This window comes from Cannabis sativa, chromosome 4 (assembly GCF_029168945.1).
Source record: "Cannabis sativa cultivar Pink pepper isolate KNU-18-1 chromosome 4, ASM2916894v1, whole genome shotgun sequence".
In the NCBI taxonomy this organism is placed as follows: Eukaryota; Viridiplantae; Streptophyta; class Magnoliopsida; order Rosales; family Cannabaceae; genus Cannabis; species Cannabis sativa.
The window spans coordinates 58,679,847-58,701,147 of record NC_083604.1 but is presented as its reverse complement, the minus strand read 5'-3'; the positions used below and the strand labels follow the sequence as shown (position 1 = coordinate 58,701,147).

At 31.5% G+C, this 21,301-nt stretch overlaps 1 protein-coding gene across 1 annotated transcript; it reads left to right on the top strand.

The window, feature by feature from the left end:
- Window positions 1–10,894: 10,894 nt before the first annotated feature.
- LOC115712756 (aldehyde dehydrogenase family 3 member H1) lies at window positions 10,895–20,083 on the top strand. Its single transcript, XM_030641110.2, has 12 exons — window positions 10,895–11,344; window positions 17,153–17,263; window positions 17,426–17,678; window positions 17,778–17,846; window positions 17,941–18,037; window positions 18,171–18,377; window positions 18,467–18,582; window positions 18,668–18,772; window positions 19,052–19,224; window positions 19,306–19,396; window positions 19,474–19,623; window positions 19,738–20,083. The coding sequence occupies exons 1-12, from the start codon at window positions 11,298–11,300 to the stop codon at window positions 19,984–19,986; spliced, it is 1,668 nt and encodes a 555-aa protein (XP_030496970.2). The 5' UTR covers window positions 10,895–11,297; the 3' UTR covers window positions 19,987–20,083.
- Window positions 20,084–21,301: the final 1,218 nt, after the last annotated feature.

Genomic DNA, 21,301 nt, shown 5'->3' with positions numbered 1-21,301 from the left:
ATTTTATTTAGGGCACAAAAGCCCAACAGAGGTAAGGGCCAAAACTTTCAAGCAAGGACATGGAGTAGATTCTAAAAGGTCACCTAACTCATCAATAACAAATTGGAAGTTAGAGTGATTTTTGACCAAATGGGGTGCGATGGGCATGAACATATAAAGGCACGAAGCAGAATTGGTCTGGTGACAGAGTGTCCAGACCTTCAAGATTAGTGAGGATGATTAGGCATTTTTTAAAATTCCATGGTGGATCTTCATGGACACGATCCCTATCACCTTCGCATTGAAAGGTGGCAAGGAAAAACCCAGAGTGGTATTTTGATATTTCAACAAGGAAATGAAGTGTCTAGGCCTTGCGGATAGCTTTTTTAATCAAAAGAGGTTTTGGGGATTTGGTTGTGAGGATTTTGAAACCAAGGAAGTTTGAAGGAGTGGATCTCCGAAGTGGAGTGAAACATGATCAAAATCGTGTATGATATTTTCTTCATCAGTTAGGTCAAGGGTGCTTGGTGAGTTGTGAAAGGAGGAAGCCATGATCGAGGGTTGGGAAAATGGGTAGTTGAGAAGCATAGATGGAAAGACGGAGGAAATGGGAAGATAAAACTTTAAATAGCAAAGAAGCAGGAGAGAAGATGAGTGCCTGGACATAGAGAGCCTCCTTGGAAGACGGGGGATCTCGAGGTCAGCCTGTTGAGATTTCTCCATATCTTGGGTGAGCATCATTAGGGTTGTAATGATTATTCTCAGGGGTCTTAAGAAATTGAAATTGGTGATTGGAGAGGGAGGGCTGAAACGGTAGACGAGAGGATCACCATTAGATCCTTGTGCCCATATAAAATTTGGTAAAACATGCGCCATCAGAATTAATTTCTTGGAAGAGACGGTAATTGATGTAAGGTGAGTTTGGATTTTAAAAAAAGGGTCGGTAATCATCAACGCAGACAGAGGTATTAAATGCAAAGAAAATGGCAGTTAGGGCAATAAATGTTAGAGAGGTAAGAAGGAAAGGAAAATGCAATAAAGCCCTAGAAGACCCAGAGCTAAGCCTGGTGGTGGAAGCTTCACGCGGAAGAGTTTTCAATTCTTTGGTGACAATTGTACATAAGAGTTGGAAGAAGAGATACACAAAAAAATTAATAAGATGATTCTATGATTACAGATTGTATTTTTGAAATAAATATAAACAACTCTTGGAATAAAAAAAAAATTCTATGTATGCATTGATAAATAAATAAAAAAACCAAATTCATTTGGTTTTGGATATAAAATAACAATTAACCTCTATGTTTAGTGAGGATTTAATAAAAGTTGTTTTGTTTTCTTAAATGACAATTCAGACTTTGCAAAATAAATCAAATTGTTATGCTAAGTAAGAGTGTGCATAAATCAATCCAATTCAAGAACAATTGACCGATCCAATTATAACTGACCGTCAAATATTGGATATCCAATTGTGATTGGATCAGATTGGATGATATTTTTGAATATCCAATCGGTTCGGATCGGATATTAGATTGGGTGTCCAAAAATCCAATACATCGAACATCTAATCAAACTAATAGAAAATTTCATTTACTTTAAATGAGTAATTAGATTTATGTTGTTATACTTGAAAAAAGTATATGTATATATGAAAGTTAACATTAAAATTTTACTTTTTTTTTTTTTTGGATTGGATATATCCAATTCAATCTAATAAATATTGGATCTAAAATATTGGATGGATCTGATCCGATCCAATAAATATTAGGTCTAAAATATTGGATAAACTCAAATTAAACTAATAGATATACATCAAATACATCCAATAGATAGAACCGATCCAATTCAATATCCATTGGATGTTTGATCGATTAGATGACTAAAATTAATTAGATTGGACTGATGATATAATCTATCATTTAATATTGGATCAGATCTGAATAGACCTAAAAATATTAAATGTGATCCAATAAATACTTGGGAAATTTTCATGGGCCACCTAAATTTGGAAATTATTTATAAAAATGACGTTGTGTTTGTTGTGTTAATTTTCTGTATATGTAGTTGTCGATTTAATTGGTACTTTCCTCTTTTTAACGTTTTTTATATTGGGCTTTTTATTGATTCCTGCTTTTTAGGACTAGCAGTTGATTTTAGTTTGAAGGTTCTCGTGAAGAAGATGATGACGTGTCACGTCATTATGTGTTTGATATATATTTAACATTATTTTTGTAAAAAGTTTCTTAATATAGTATATTCCTAAAAAAATCCCTAAATGTTATAAAATAATATAAAGTAGATGAGAAGAAAGAAGAAGAAGATGAAGAGAGAAAGAGAAAGTGAATGAGAATTTCTGAGTTGTTTATTCCAATGGGGTGAACCCCTATTTATACAAATACAAGAGTGAAATAGTAAAGAAACTAAGAAAAAGGGAAACTAAGAAAAAGAGGAATGTTGATTACAATTAATGGTAATAAATAAAAGATTTGGACATCCACATAATTATTAATATTTATAACACTCCCCCTTGGATGTCCATAATAATTGCCTCATTAAAATCTTGCTGAAAAACTTGATCAAAAACAAAAAGAGTATAGTATAAACTAACTCCCCCTCATTTAGGCATTTGTGGAGATCTTCTAATCGACGAATTTCGATCTTATCTGCCGTCTTCTCAAATGTTGATGTTGGTAATAACTTTGTGAATAAGTTTACAAGATTCACACTTGATTAAATATGTCGAACACCAATATGTATTTTCTTGAAGCGTATAAAGAAGAATTTCGTGAAATGTGTTCTAACTCTATCTCCTTCAATGTACCATCCTTTTAGTTGAGCGATGCAAGCAGTATTATCCATAGAGAATTGCTTGGGTTGATATTTCTTTATTGAGTGCAATTCATATGTTTCCCAAATATGCTATGTCAATGATCTCACTCACACACATTCTTTACTTGCTTCATGCAAGTATGTTAACATGATTTATAATTGTCTCGTTAAAAACCTTGCCAGAAAAACCCAGTGGGACAAAATCTGAGCTAGGGAAAAGAGTAGAATATATATTTCATATTCATAATTATTCGCAAGTTGCCTCGTTAAAAACCTTGCCAGGAAAACCCAGTAGGACAAAACCTGAGCTAAGGGAAAAAGAGTGCAACATGAATATGTCTCCCCCTCATGCACATATGATCCATAATTCTTTTGGTGATAATAGATCTCATAAGATTATTGTTATCACTTTTAAAATATCACTATATATAATCTTTGATCATATATTTTCTATAACTCTTCCAGAGTATGTATGGACATCTAAATTATAGATGAGGGGTCTGTGGAACATTAGTCTTTAACCAACTAATTGTATCATTCATGTGTGTACACAACTTTGTTCATACGAAAATTTAAAATTTCAAGTAGATATGAACATAACACATTAATGGTACTATAAATTTTCATTGGTGACAATGATGGTACTCCAAGACCATATATTTATTCCATCTTGTTTTATGATCTTAATTTTCATATCAAATGATCATATATCTATAATTCTTGATACATATGAAGTACTTCAGGACTTCAATACTAATGAACAAACTTTATACATTAATATTTCTCGAAATACAAAAGAAATAAAAGTTTGTTCTTCAATTAATCAAAAACTCTTCAAGAGTCTATCACAACGTATAATTTACGTATTTATATTGCATAGACAACCATAGGTATTTTTCAAATAATAATTTACTTACATGTCTTTATTTCATACAAAGATCTTTGTCATATAGTGTGCGCGACTTGGAATTTATATCACTTAAGACATGTATTAAATTCTTCTAGAATTTTTAGATAAGGCTTATTTCAAATTCTCACTATATTAGGAGCTCCAAATAAATAACCTTTTGTTGCAACATTTATGTGACGCTTATAAATCCTCATAAAATATATTCCAGGCTATAATCAAATCATGATTATATTTTCTCAATATTTAAGCCTTACTTCAATCAATCTCATGTCTATGCAAACTTTGTACAACAATTCATTATGTACAAATACATATATGCAAATTTCTCATTAGAAATATTTATTTGCACACCCTACAGGTTTTACTTCACTTTATGTGAGTAAATTTGCCTGGACTGCGTCTTAATATTTTGGCCAAAAATAAAATGTATGTCGATGATTCTCAACAAATCTAATACCATGATCCTTGCTATCTCATGTTAATTTATTGCATATGCACACATTCAATATTTATTGTCGACAAAAATATGATAATTTCCTCCCATATTGACATAACTTATAGAGATCTCTTTAATTTATAGGTACCTATATAGAATCACTTCAGGGATTCAATTATGATCAAATGTGTTATGTCTAACTTCTCTTGGGAGTCTCTTCAAGTACCGTTTTCATCACGGTTATCATTTTAATACTTTATAACATTAAGGTATCTCCATGAGTACCTCTAGATTTAACAACTTCAGGGAAAATCAAATGAACATTTACTAATAATTTCTATATTGTTCATTTACGCTTCAGGCGTTTTCAACTCATTCTATCTCAACTCTGAGTAATATTGATTTGCAGTTGGTATATATCATTTTGAACTATATCGTTCTTATACTTTGTGCAAGGATCATTTTTCAAAAATTATCATCGATCCCAACTGCTTCTCTCCCCCTGATCGAGAGAATTTTAAGAAATTGTGATATCTAATAATATTAATACACCTGTAGGGATTTCAATATATCACAATGAATCAATGTCTATTTAAACTCATATATATTATATGACATTGAACTTCAGGTTCAAGTTCAATACTTATGAACTTAATTCATTTCTAAGAATGAGTCACACGTGTATGATTAGAAATACATAAATTTACACATTTTGTAAATGCATGATTATATAATCTTATCACATCGATAAGAAACTATGCAATAAAAATCTAACAATGGCTCAAGAGTGTTAAACAAATATAATTTAAATATTTTCTATGTGCAAATATATGCACACTCTTCTTTTGAGCCTTATAAATTAACAATGAGAAGAATCTTCTGGTTCTTCAACAAAATTTAGTCAAATCCTTTGACAATTTATTGCATATGATTTATCATGTCAAAATAATTCAATTAATGAACTTCAGGTTCACTATAATTTGTATTTTAATGAAACTTTCAAAGGTAATGTAAATTCATTACAGCATAATCATTATAAGTTTCATTTTTATATACACGAATAATATAATTATATTATTCTCCAAAACATATGCACTCTTCAGGAGTCACTATTATGTTTATCAAATTTAATATTTCTTCAGGAATCACTATCATCGATTTAATGATGTGTATTATATAAAATGTACATAACAACTTCATCATGTTGTTATAATGGTCAAATAGATATAACCATAATATATCATTCATTTTTCTTGGTATCTTTTTAACAAGTCGTCTAATTTATTTAGACTATTCATCAGTCTAATTATCATGACTTGATATATTATATATTTAAATGTACAACCAGTACATATAATAAGTCATCTCTTATTACTTTCATAACTAGATAAAAGTTATACATCTAGGTACATACAAAGATATTTTACTACTCAAAGTAGCAATTGTATGTAAGAGTACTTCTTCAGGAAGCTTTTCAAATAATCATTTTGTGATTCTTTATCACTTTGATTATATTGGATCACTAACAAATATTAGTAAATTATATATCCACTTTTGGGAATATGCAAACTGAATTATATAGTAACTATATATATACATATCCTGTACTAACAATAGTTTGAAACTATTGATTTCAAGAAATAATAAAATATATGCATATATTAATTTGCTTCTGGCATTACCAATATATGTGAAATTAATATTCTTTGAAATAGAATTTCATGTCTATTCATTCTCTTCAGGGAATGATATTTAAATATTCTAAATGTACAATCAATTTGTACAATTCACACTTATTCAATAATCAAATATACTTTTATCTTGATTATAAGTGTGTCCGTACTACAGGTACGCGACTACTATTATTCAATCCCACACATGATATATAGATTTCATGCACTTTGATTGTGTGTGGTATTTCATCTTTTGGTTGTTTCCAATTTCTTCTGGAAATATTTGAGTAGCAAACAATGTCATTGATTATTTAAAATCATTACATTCACTTCGGGGAATGGCGTTGAACAAGTAGAACATTATTATAAATTTCTTAAAAATTTATTACTTGTTCATATATAAAAAGAAATTACTCAACAATTTCTTTAACAATATTTCAAAGAATATATGAATACAATTTTTGCATAATCTCCAAGATGTATGCAAAATTTGATCTTTAATATATGTCACATGCAATAATTTTCAACATTGCAAGTAATAACAATGTATAGTAACATGACTAATACAAACAATCTTTAAAAATAGTTGAATTCAATTCGTATCATTCTCTGCAGGGAATGATGAACAATAAATACATGTCTCATGTATTTAAATAACATTAGTCATGCTCACTGTTATTCTTATACTTTGATGTTTCAATACAATATTCTTAATATTCTTTTTAGTTATTCAAAACCCACTATAAAATTGCATCAATAATAATCATTTTTAATGATTCTTTAGTTGTATTCACATAAATACAATCATTTTTTTTTTACAAATATAAAACATTTACTTCAGGAAATGTTTGTCAAAATGTATATCGATATTAGATTACTTTTCATTGTCCTCAAAGAATACAAGAACATATATATAAATATGTACTCATCTCTTTCATTATATATCCATCAACTATATAATGAATATTACGTTTGCATAATCTTCAGGATATATGCAAGATTTAATTGAGGACGCATATTCATCAGGATATATGCAATATTTTATCGAGGACGCATAATCTTCAGGATATATGCAATATTTTATCGATGATGCATAATCTTCAGGATATATGCAATATTTTATCGATGATGCATAATCTTTAGGATATATGCAATATTTTATCGATGATAATCTTTGGATATATATATATAATTTATATAGATTTTCTCTATCATATCATAGGCACACATATATTGTAAATATTATGAATGATGAGAACATAATATATATATATATATGAAATCAATAATAAATATATAAAAACATATACATATATATATATAATATATAGATATATAGATAAAAAAAAAAAAGAAACCAAATGATTCTTGAAATTGTTTCAGTCAGAGGAGTATATATATATATAAATATATATTTAGTGTATTTTGACTTTGAAACAATTCAAGAACTTTAACAAGATACTTACATTGAGATTTGGGCAGAGATTCATGCTTGAAGCTTGGGCAGAGACTCGTGCTGATAACGTGTTATAAAATAATATAAAGTAGATGAGAAGAAAGAAGAAGAAGATGAAGAGAGAAAGAGAAAGTGAATGAGAATTTCTGAGTTGTTTATTTCAATGGGGTGAACCCCTATTTATACAAATACAAGAGTGAACTAGTAAAGAAACTAAGAAAAAGGGAAACTAAGAAAAAGAGGAATGTTGATTACAATTAATGGTAATAAATAAAAGATTTGGACATCCACATAATTATTAATATTTATAACACTAAATACTTTGTTAAACTCAATTTGTGGTCAAATAATTATTTTTAAGAAATTAGTATCCTCAGGTCAACTTCAAAATTAGTTATAATAGAAATCTTGTTTAAACAAAATTGATCTAGGATTAAAAATAATTTACTTTACAAAATATAGGATTATTATTTAACAAACTACATAATTTAACAAATTGATCTAGCATCCACTCTGGATTGTATCCCTCCTATGGTTTCGGATGAACATATTTTTAATCTCACCAAACCTTTTATGAGGCTGAAGTCAAAGAGGCCTTGCAAACAATGGGTTCTGATAGGAGTCCAGGGATTGACGGCATGTCGGCGATGTTTTATCAGCAAAATTGGTCCATAGTTGATGATCTAGTTGTTCGGGCTGTTCTTGGTAGTCTTAACGATGGGGCAAATCCTACTGCTATCAACTGAACCCTCATCCCAAAAATAAAGAAACCTCAACGAATGAAGGATTACCACCCAATTAGCTTGTGCAATGTCATTTCAAAGCTTGTTACCAAAATGCTTGTGGCTAGATTCAAGGAAGTTCTCCCACTTGTCATTTCGGAGACACAAAGTGCCTTTCTACCGAACCAGTTAATTACAGATAACATCCTTGTGGCCTTTGAACTTGTGCATGCCATTAAAAACAAAGTCTCGGGTCGTCTTGGCATGGCTTCACTCAAGCTTGACATGAGCAAAGCTTTTGATAGAGTCGAATGGAGATTCATTGAAGAGGTGATGAAAAAGATGGGGTTTGCTCCTAGATGGATTTCTCTCATTATGACTTGCATCTCAACAAATAGTTTCTCTTTTCTCATCAACAGAGAAGTAATGGGTAATCTAATTCCATCCAGAGGTTTAAGACAAGGCTGCCCCCTTTCTCCATACTTGTTTTTGATCTGTTCCGAAGGCTTTTCACGACTTCTCCTTCATGAAGAAAGTATGGGTCGGTTACATGGTTTCAAGCTTACTAGACGGGCTCCGCCAGTTTCTCACCTATTTTTTGCTGATGATACACTACTTTTTTGCCAAGCTAATGAGAGTTCGTGTCTTGCTATTAAAAGAGTTTTGGACACTTACCATCGTGCTTCAGGGCAAGTTCTCAATCCAGATAAGTCAGTATTGTCCTTCTCTCCAAACACGACCCTAGCTGCTCAAGTTTTCTTCCATCGATAGCTCTCAATGCCTATTAGTGAGTGCCATGAAAAATATCTAGGCCTCCCATCTTATTCTGGGAGAGACAAGAAGGAGCTATTCAACAACATCAAGGATAAAATTTGGAAACTTATGCATACTTGGAGTGAGAAAATATTATCTGCGGGTGGAAGAGAAGTTCTTCTAAAAGTTGTGGTACAATCGATCCCTACCTATGTAATGAGTTGCTTTCGCCTTCCCAACTATTTTTGTAAGCAACTTGAATCTATGATGGCTAATTTTTGTGGGGAATGAATGAAAATGGCTCTAAAATACATTGGCGTTCGTGGCATTTACTTTGTAAGAAAAAGGGAGAAGGAGGAGTGGGTTTTCGTTCTTTTGTCCATTTTAATCAAGCTCTTCTTGCGAAACAAGCTTGACACCTTGTGAAAAAACCTGATTCTTTGCTTGGTAAGCTGCTGAAATGCAGATATTATCCGAACACCTTCTTGGAAGCACATGTTGGCCATTCTCCTTCATTGACTTGGCAAGGCATTCATTGGGGTAGAGAACTTCTAGTTGAAGGTTTGAGATGGAAAATAGGTGGGGGAAGATCAGTTAGGTGTGCAGTTGATCCTTGGATTCCGGGCCACACTAATTTTCTGCCTATCCACTACTCGGGCCCCTCCAATTGTGTTGTTGGAAATTTTATAACAGAGGAACGACAATGGAATGTTGATATGTTGCAGCAAGTGTTTTCAACGCCAGACATTGACAGAATTTTAACTATTCCTCTGAGCTATTTCAGCAGCGATGACTCCCTTATTTGGCACCATCACTCTTCGGGCTACTACACTGTCCAATCCGGTTACCACTTGGCTTCATCACTTGAAGACTCTGCCCTCAGCTCGAGTTCTACTTCAGCAGCGTCTTGGAGGAAGTTCTTTTGGTCGCTTCAACTCCCTCCAAAGGTTAAAATCTTTGCCTGGCGGGTTATTCATGACGCCCTCCCCGTTGCCACAACTCTTGTCCGAAGGAAGGTTATAACCGATTCAACTTGCTCCGTTTGTCGACAAGCTTGGGAAATAGTTGGCCACGCTCTATTTGGTTGCAAATATGCTAAGAGTGTATGGAGATCTTTGAATATACACTTTGATTGGCATGCTGCCTCCTCCATGAAGCAAGGTGATTACTTACATTTCCTTTCAACAATCCATTCTACCGCTGAAATGGAGCAATTTTTTTGTATCCTCTGGTCTATTTGGAATGAAAGGAATAAAGTCGTTCATGGCCAAATTGCGAAACCAGCTGCTGTTACTGGTTCCTCTGCTGCCACTTTACTTCAGAATTTCACTGCTGCTAATAAAAAATATCAGCATGTCAAATCGGCTGTTGCATCAAGCTCTTCCACTGTTCCTGCGGCCGCGGTTTCTTCTTTTACTACCTCAGCTACTACTGCATCTCACACACGGTGGAAACCACCTGCTGCTGGTCTACACAAACTCAATGTTGATGCGGCTGCCAATGCATCAACAAACACAATTGGCTTGGGTGCGGTTATACGTAATGAGTTTGGTGAAGTGATTGCAGCACTTTCAATTCCAATAAAGGGCAACTTCTTGTCGCATGAAATGGAAGCTAAGGCTTTGCTTTTTGGCTTAAACATGGCTTTGCAACACCAATTGCCAATCGATTGTGTAGAAACTGATGCTCTCTTGGTCTCAAATGCTCTACGAGCTCCCTTCAATTCAATTTCATCTTTTAGTAATTTAATTGTCGATGTACTTAGTCTTTTATCCTTTTTCCCAAATGTATGTGTTTCTCATGTCAAGCGTGATGCCAATATGGCGGCTCATAGCTTGGCTAAACATGCGTTAGGGGTGGATGAGGCTTGTTTTTGGTTGGAGACTATCTCTCCTCCTATTTACTCTGTTGTTGTAAACGAAACTCTTTTCTAATTTATAATAACAAGTATATTTTCCTAAAAAAAAAAAACAAACAAACTACATAAGCCAATATAAAATTTATATTTTCCCTTTTGTTTTTTCTTAGGGCTGAATATAAAAGTGTTTTGAAAAGAAGGTTGTGAAGTGATGGACATGATATTTCAAATTATTTAAAACGACATAGGCTAGATGCCAAGAAGACTAAAAGTGGAGTCTACTTGGAAGGTATCGTAAGATTCTCATGAAGAAAACATGGCAATGTTTAGAAAGGCCTTTGTGGTATATTGTTAAGAAAACACGCGCAGTGAGTAAGAGACAGAAATGAGAAAACTACCCTACGTTAGACAAGAGTACAATTATTAGATACTTTGATATTGGGCCAATCAAATGCGTCGGGCATTATCTTCTCAATATTTTCTTAAATCCTGTGGCTAATAAGAAAACCCCTTTCAGTTTCTCATTCTTTAGTACTTCAGTTTGGTTTTGTAGTGGGATCCTATTCCTATCCCAGAACGAAGATATTATAATTTGTTATGGTATTTATTAATTGAAGAGCTCAGATAGATTCATTAAGTGAGTGAGTCACTCACTATCTCCCATCTCTCTTCAATCACACCATGGGAAGCCTTTCATGTATTCAACTTCTCCACCACCACAATCCAGTGTACGCTCTCTCTCTCTCTCTCTCTCTCTCTTAATTTCTTAATATATAAATATATGCATATTATGATAACTGGATTCAATTTGATTTTAGAATTATTAGTTATAAAGATCCTCTTTAATATATGGTTCATACATGTATTGATCCTCTTTAATTCTTTTGTTTGTGTTTCCTTAGAGAAGATTATTTCTTCTTTGTCCTTGTTTTCTCATGTTCTGCGTTTTTCTATATAACAAATTAGTAATGTCTGGTAATCCCCAAAATTAATAATTTCTTTTTTTGAGAAAAGACTATTACCCAAAATTAATAATTTAAATGAAAAGACAACTGTAAACTACTTTGATACTGGTAAGCATAGTTGATGGATCAAAATAATACAATACTTATGGGCAAAAAGATAGAGCCCATTAGATGGGATGGTTATTCTACTGGGCTTCCCACCCATTTTCCAAATTGTGTAGTCTTGTTACATGATTAATGATGGTCGACTTCGAGTATTTGGCATTTTTGGCTCCTTGAAATTTCAAAGTGAAGAATATATTGTTGCAAATAATAATAATAATAATAATAATAATAATAATAATAATAATTATAATAATAGTAATTTGCAGCATTGCAAATAAATACCTAATTTAATTTTTGACGATAATAATATTTAAGTTATAATTTTGAAACTTTTGTAAGTACCTGACTGTTAATTGTTAAGTAAATTGCCACATGACAATTCTTAATTGGTCCAAATCATTAAATTTTTAATTTTTTTAAAAAAATTAATTAAAATATACCAATAAGAAAATGACACGTGAATAATGACATAATATTTTAACGGTTAGGTACCCAAGAGTTTTAAAAATATAACTTAAGTGTTATTATCGCCAAAAACTTAAACTGAAGTATTTATTTGTAACTGAAAGTTAAATTTAAATATTTATACCGTAAATTATTCTAATAATAATAATAATTAAAATAATCTATTTTTTTTTTCATACAAAAACATATTAAGTAGCACTATAACAGAGCCAAAATGGGTCGACCATAACAACCAATTAAAAAAAATTAATATAAAAATATTCTGACATGGTGCCAACTCTTGGAATGACACCACACCTGATGGGATAAGCACTTATTATTATGACATCCTTATTTTTTAAACATCGGAGATCCTATTATAGGGAACATTGTTTTCCATTTTTTTTTTTGAATAAGATTACAACATCTTTCACATTACTAGGAAGTATTTATGTTTTATATGAGTTTTTGTCTTTATTTTTACAACAATGTATATATCTAATGTTATATTAATGTTATATTAAGTATGAGTATATAACAAAAAATATTATTTTTTTTAGACATTATTATTTAAATTTAAACTCACTACATATATCTCTTATTTTTTTTATCTTAAATATCCTTTTAGTATCTTGTATTTTATTTAATTAAATATTTAGTACTATTTGTTTTGAATAATGTTCAATTAGTACCCTTTATTTGTAAAAATTAACTACTTTAGTACCATCTGAGCATTTAAAAATTTAATATTTCCATATTTATCTTACTTATTTTGTTTCTATATGTTTTTGTTAGTTTTAAATTGTAGTTTAAATGTATTTTTTGAATTTAAGATTTAATTTTTGAATTTAATTTTAAAAATACATTTTTTAAATTAATTAATATTAAAAACCAATATAAACTTAAGGAAATAAAAAAGTTAAAAATTTGGATTTAAAATCTTAATTACACTTAATTAAACATATAAATAACAGCAAATAATAAAATTAAAATAAAAACAAAACATTTTTTTCTTTCTATCTCACTCTCTCTCCTCTTTCTTCTCCACTTTTTATCTTTGACGAAACTTAGTGGTGAGATGGGACTCTATTAGTGAATAGTGAATTGAATTCTTTATTAATGATCGAAGGGGTATTTATACAGCTGAGAAATATAACAAACTCCAGCTGGTGACAACTTAGTTAGGAATAACTACTATAACTAACTGTATATAATAGACTTACAACAAACTCTACATTAATATCTCTAAGACTCCCCCTCAAGATGAGGTGTAGAGATTAGTAATACTCATCTTAGACAATAAATTCTTGAACTAAGAATAGAAGAGAAGATAGTCTTGGTCATGACATTTGTAATATTGTGCCAAGAGGGTAGAACAACTTGATTCGATTTTTGGTGACTTGTTCTCGAACAATATGACAATCGATGTCAACACACTTAGTACGCTTGTGAAACATAACATTCTCGAATAAGTGTATTACAACTTTGTTGTCATTGTAGAGGGTGGTTGGTTGGGATTGTGAGATGCCAAAGTCTGAGAGAATATTGTGTAGCCAAAGTATTTCACAAGTTGTACTAGCTAAGAAGCGATATTCAGCTTCTATAGACGATTTCAAAATAGTTGATTGTTTCTTTGATTTCCATGAAATGAGGGACTGACCATGAAAAATATAAAATCCAATAATAGATCGTCTTGTATCTGGACATGTAGCCCAATCTGCATCAACAAAAGCTTGAATGTGGAAAATACAATTTGCAGGAAGCTGAGATGAAACATCAGAATGGAATAGAAGTCCTTTTCCAAGGGTGTCCTTGAGGTACTTAACAATGTAGTAAGCAGCCTTCAGATAAGGTTGTCGAGGATCACTTATGTACTAACTTAGGCGATTAACTGAATATGATATATCAGCTCAAGTGATTGTGAGGAAAAGAAGCTTGCCAATGAGACTACGATAGGATGTTGCATCATGCACAGGAGGTCCAATATCTTTACTAAGAGAGAAGTTGGCATCCATAGGTGTTGAGACAGCTTTGGAACCAAGGAGTCTAGTTTCATTAAGCAATTGAATGGTAAAAGGTCTTTGTAAGACTGAAATGTCTGCTTTGGATCTGGCGATGTTGAGCCCAAGGAAGAACCTTAGTGTCCCAAGATCCTTTTATTGAAACTTGGAGTTGAAAAAAGTTTTCAAAACTACTACATCAGAGTCATTTGTGCTTGCAATGACTATATCATCAATATAGACTAAGAGCGTAAGAAAACTTGTGTTTGATGACTCTATGAATAAAGAATGATCATATGCAGACTGTTGAAAATCATTCTCAATTAGAGTTGTGCTTAATTTTACAAACTATTATCGAGAAGCTTGTTTAAGGTCATAAAGGCTTTTGTACAATAGGCAAACAAGGTTAGGAGGAAACTCCCCCTCATGTACATATCCTTTGGGAAGGGTCATATAGACTTGTTCTTCGAGTTCACCATAAAAAGAGTATTATCAATATCCATTTGGTGTAAGGACCAACTGTTAATGGCAGCTAGTGCTAAAAAAAGTTTAAGGGTATTACATTTTGCAGTAAGTGCAAAGGTCTCAACATAGTTAATGCCATGTTATTGTGAATACCTTTTAGCAACCAGACGTGACTTATACCTATCATTTGAGTTATATTTGATTTTCTACACTCATTTCTTGTTTGCGGACTAAGGTTGGCATTTAAATTTTGTAAGTGGTGAGTACATTATATATTAATTTTCATTTAGCACATACCTCATGGATAATCACTAATAGTCTATCAAATGATCTATCTTTTAAAACTACCATGATTCAAAATAAAGTAAATGTATTCTGGCAATTGATTTTGTAAACTTTGTATATCTATTTTTTTTCTTATTATTATGATAACATGTGGTATGAATATATTTAATGGTCTTTTATATTCAACCTTCAAACACGAAGGTGGCATTTAGTTGAGAGGAATGAAAATATAGGAATAGAAATGAAAATGGGAATAAGAATAGGAGTGTAATAGAATAAAATTTGAAATGCATATAAAATTGATAAAAAAATCATTAAATTTTTTCTCTTATTATAATGGAATGGTCTTTCCTTCCTTTTTAAAATAAAAAAAGTCATTCCATCAAAATAGGAGAAAGAGCATTCCATTGGAATGTCATTCTAATACTTTAAAATGCAACCAAACAAAAAGATAGAATAAAAATTATTTTCTTTCCATTCAATTCCATTTCATTACCTCCAACAGAACGTTACTTAAGAGTATTGTTAAATGATCAAAAAGTGCTACTTTGACTATGACAATTATGTAATAGAACATTGTGTATCATTCCATAAAATAGAGCACATTTTAGTTGATAATGAAGAACGTGGACTACAATAGTTTCTCAGCTAATCGTGCTTCTTCTCTATTAAGAAAAAAAGTCCAATACAAAATTGCTATTTTTTCTATTTTTGATAACTGATTCCTCTTAATAGAGGCAATACAGTGCTATTAAAACAAACAGAGGCAGCAACTCCATTAAGATTCTAAGAAGCCAACCAAACAGCAAGGTGGCAAACAAATAAAAAGTAGGACAGTTCGAGAAGATTACACTAGAGCAAAATGAATATCGTGCAGAAAAATATGAAGGATATAGAAAGGAAAATGCGTGAGATATTTATGTAGGGACAAAAAGTTTACAACTAAGATTTTGGAACTGAGCATCAAGCATCAATGGCTGACAAAAAAAAAAAATTGTTTTAGATGAAAGAAGGGAGAGAGAATAACGGAGGAAGATACATATATCTAAATACAGTAGAACCTCTATCTAAGAATACACTTAAGACCAAGTAAATTATATTGTAATTGGGAAGGTTATAACTAAATAGAGTTACACTAGAAAAAAAAATTAAAAAATAAAAAAATATCAATGTAACAATAATAATAATAAATAAACATTAATACTATATCATAATAGAAATATTTTAAAGTAAATATAATTTCATACATGTATTATAATTTAAAATAAAATTATTAATTTTACATAGATAAATTTACAAAATACATGTATATATTTTATTAAGATGTAATTATTCTTATATAGAGGTATACTTTGTTAATACGGGACTTAGAAAATGTATAACTAATTACAATTTAGAAGTTATTCTTATTTATAACTGGCCCAAATCGGGACTTGATTATATTATAACAAATTAGAGGTTATTCTTGAATAGAGTATTCTTAAATAGAGGTTCTACTGTATCTGTAATTTCTATAATATTATTAAAATAATATATAATTGTTTTATCAAGTAAGGTTACATCTATTGTATTAATATGGGTAAATAGCGGCATAAGTACCCAAAGTTTTGAGTTTGTAAGCGGTATAAACCCAATGATTTTTTTTAGTGGCATAAATACTCAATGTTTGTAAAACTGTAATTTTTCTCTATTTTTCGTCAGTACAAGCTCCGTTTTAAATTTATTAAAAAAAAAATTGGAAGTAACTGATACTACATATTTTTCGCCTAGACCAAATAATCTAAAATTTGGGTCTTATATGTGTCCTGTTTAAGACAATAACAGAGTCTGTACTGATGAAACTGGAAGAAAATTACAGTTTTATAAACATTGGCTACTTATGCCACTAAAAAAAATCATTGGGTTTATGCCGCTTACAAACCTAAAACTTTGGGTACTTATGCCACTATTTATCGTATTAATATATACCAAGTTTCCTGTAAGAAAGTTTTACTATATATATTTCGAAATCCAGTGATTTTTTATGACGTGACTCTTCACTCTTCAAACTCACTTATTGCAACTAGCTTAAATTCACTTACTGCAACTATATTAAACTCATTTTTCAGGAGAAACTTGCCTTTTATATTTATTTTTTGAAACAATAATGTACTTATCCTTTTAAGGGTGTCTCAATAACTTCATATTCTAAAATTTATAGTACGATTGATGCTTTAATACTCTATTTTCCTTTATTCTTTTGGTAATTATATTTTCTTATTATTGGCAACAGATTATTTAGTAAAAGCAGCGTTAGTACTGGCTTGAAGTCTGGTATTCAGAGAATTAAATATTTGACGAATCTTTCTCACCCCACCGTGACCAACTTCACATCCTCATCCTTGTAATTCATTCATTAATCCTTAATTTCTTATAAATTAATAATTTTAATTTTACATTTAATTATAAATTTTATTATTAATTACACAGATTGAATTGATTTATGAAATTGTATTTTTTTTTCTTTCTTTTATTTACTTTGTTGCATATTTGGTTTGGTTTTTAGCCTTAAAATAAGTTGCTCTGCGACTCTATCAGTAACTTCAGAGGTAGAAAAGCGAAGTTTTGAGGGGGATGAAGCAAATTTACTAGTGAAGGAGCTTCAAGGAGTGTTCAATTCTGGAAAAACAAGAAGCTATGAGTGGAGAATTTCACAGCTTCAAAGTATAGAGAAGATGCTTGAAGAGAAGGAGAAAGATATCACCCAAGCTCTTCATGAAGACCTTGCAAAGCCTTATCTTGAAGCCTTCATTTCAGAGGTAATTAATTAATCAATAATATCCCTTATTTCTCCTACTTTTAATTTGTTTTGCTCATTCTTTTTTACTCAGTAATTAATCAATCAGTAATAAAAACAGATTTCTACCACAAAAGGCTCGTGCAAACATGCTCTACAAGAGTTGAAAGAGTGGATGGAGCCAGAAAAGGTATATATATTTATTCTCTTCTCTTGATTTGCATGTAAGAAGTTTAATTTGAGCATAGGTATGACTGTGAATATATAAATATATATATTTTCAGGTGAAAACTTCAATTACAACTTATCCATCAACAGCAGAAATTGTATCAGAACCACTAGGAGTTGTATTGGTCATCTCAACTTGGAACTTTCCTTTCTGTACGTATAAATTAAACGAAGGACCACTAGTACACATAATAATAATTATGGATATATATATATATATATATAAACAAAGGATGATGATCTAATAATATTAATGTTAATAGTGTAAATGTATTTAATTTGGCAGTATTATCCCTTGATCCAGTCATTGGAGCTATTTGTGCTGGCAATGCGGTGGTTTTAAAGCCATCAGAAATTGCTCCAGCTACATCCTCTTTGCTTGTTAAACTGTTCCGCGAATACTTAGATAACTCTGCTATAAGAGTTGTTGAGGGGGCTGTTCCAGAAACAACTGCATTGCTCGAACAAAAGTGGGATAAAATACTATACACAGGTCACTATATATATATTTAGAGTGAAATTAGTATGTACTTAATACTTTTGAATATATGAATGTAATGATATGATCTACAATGGATGTAGGTAGTGCGAGAGTGGGGCGAATTGTGATGGCTGCAGCTGCAAAACACCTCACACCAGTCATTCTAGAACTTGGGGGAAAGTGTCCAGCTGTGGTGGATTCCAATATTGACTTACAAGTGAGTACCTATATACTATATGTATATACATACATGTATTTTAAGTTGCTTAAATTGATTTGTATTTGGGGGCCTTTCAATTAAGGTTACTGCCAGGAGAATAGTAACAGGCAAGTGGGCTTTGAATAGTGGACAAGCCTGCATAGCTGTAGATTACATCATCACAACCAAAAGCTTTGCTCCTATGTTGGTAAGTTTGCTCAAAAAATGATTATGCAAATTTATATATGAGTTATAAATTTAAATGGATCGTATGTATATATATATATATATGAGTTATAGGCATTACGTAAATATATCGAGCTATTATTTACATTATATTTGCTAGTATATTACTAGTACTACTTCTAGTTCTTGGACAATGTAGTAGCTCGCATAATGAGTTTTTGTAATTACAATTTTTCTTACTAGTATTGTTAATATTAATTAATCTAATATTGTTAATATTGATTAATCTCTTTTTAAACAGATCGAAGCTCTGAAAAATGGTCTGAAGGAATGTTTTGGTGAAAATTTAATGGAATCAAAAGATATGTCACGTATAGTTAGCAAATCCCAATTTGCACGTTTGGTGAAACTCTTAGATGAAGATAAGGTCTCAGATAAAATTGTAGTTGGAGGTCAAAGGGATGAAAACAAACTGTGAGTATATACAAACAGTTTTGCTTTTAATGACTTCATATATAAATACTATTGATTTTTAATTTACACACAACGATGCAGAAGGATAGCACCAACTATTTTATTGGATGTTCCACAAGATACCGAGATAATGAAGGAAGAGATATTTGGCCCACTTCTCCCTATTATCACGGTAAGTATATATTCTAGTTCTAATTAATTAATTAGTACATACATACAACTGCTGTAATAACTTTGTATTTTTGGCAGGTTGAGAAGTTAGAAGAAAGTTATGATATCATTAAATCGAAACCGAAGCCTCTTGTAGCATATCTTTTTACCAACAACGATCAATTGAAGCAAGATTATGTGCAAAACATATCATCAGGAGGAATGTGCATAAACGATACAGTTATACATGTGAGTGACTCTCCTCTTCATATATATCATAATCATATCAATAGTTATTAATCTATTATGAAACATTAATGTAAATAAATTCTCTAATAGTATTTGTATTATTTACCACTCCAGCTCACGGTTCCTGGGTTACCATTTGGAGGAGTGGAAGAGAGTGGGATGGGTTCGTATCATGGGAAATTTTCTTTTGATGGCTTTAGTCACAAGAAGTCAGTTATGTATAGAAGTTTCGATGGTGATGCCTCTGTGAGATACCCTCCATACACACCTCAGAAACAAAGATTGTTGAAAGCCTTAATTAGTGGTAACCTGCTTAGAATAATCCAAGCTTTAATTGGGTGGTCTAATGATGATGTTGAATAATTGTGGTTAAGCTATGTTGTATGGGAATCGACTCACTCTAACTTAGTAAATTAAATATAGTATGCATAGCATAGTGGCATAATCTGTTGTTCTTCAACATTGCATGGCACTACTTACAAAACCTGATATAATGTGATAGTTATTTAATGAGTTTTTTAAGGAATGATAAGCACATTCCCAATTTACACCCAAAACTTAAAACAATATAAATATGTGTAGTTGTTTGTAACCATACAATTCAATTTATGAAGGGCTCTGGATGTTGGAAATTTTATAGGAAAATTTGACAATTTATGCTTAAAGTGGAATTAGGAACTCTTAATATTTCACTTTAAAAAATATTCTCTAAATACACCTCAATTTTACTTAACCTCCAACATACCCCTCCCATTTAAACTCACTCACCTAATTACTCTCACTCTCTCCCTCTGAATCTCTCCTGCTCTCTCTCACTCACCACACCACCGAACCACAACCATCAACCACCGCACCCACCACCGAACCACAACCATCAACCACCGCACCCACCACCATCCACAACATCCAACACCATCGAATCCACTCACCACCGAAACCCATGTCCTCGTCTCCCCCTTTTTCTTTTTTCTTCATTTGAAACCCATGCCGAATCCCACTCACCACCGAAGCCCAACACCATTGGAAGGGAGTCGACATACATTGGAAGATTCAAGAATCCCACACAGATTAATCTCCATTTTTTGGTAAGATTTTGATGTTTTTGTAATTTTTCTTGGATTAGGTCTGTAAAGAATAATGTGTTAGTTTTGTTGTTTATCCTTAAGTTTTAGAGAATTTTTTTGATATTATGTTGAAGTTGTGTGATTCGGTTTGATTTGTGGATTTCCCTGATAATTTTTGCAATTTATCGATGTTTATGGACATATTGTCGACGTCTATCGATATCATCAACCTTAGGTTAGGAATTAGATATTGTTAGTGATGTTTCTTGACATATTTTTGACTTTTGTTGATACCATCAATCTTAGTTAAGCTGGAATTGGAAGTTGAAACCATTAGCGACATGTAGCGATATGTTGTCGACATTATTTGCGATCTTGTTGTCTATTGTTTTTTTTCTCAAAGTATTGATGTAGTTAGCGACATGTAGCGATATGTTGTCGACAACATTTTCAATTTCGATGTTTTTGTGTTTTATCTCTCTGTCTTGCTGTATTTAGCGACATGTCGCGACATATGCCTTGGGAACCATTTTTCACAGATTAAATGCATGCTTTAGCGATTACTATCGATATTTAGCGACTTTGCTTTTGATGTTTAGCGATTTATTTTGTGG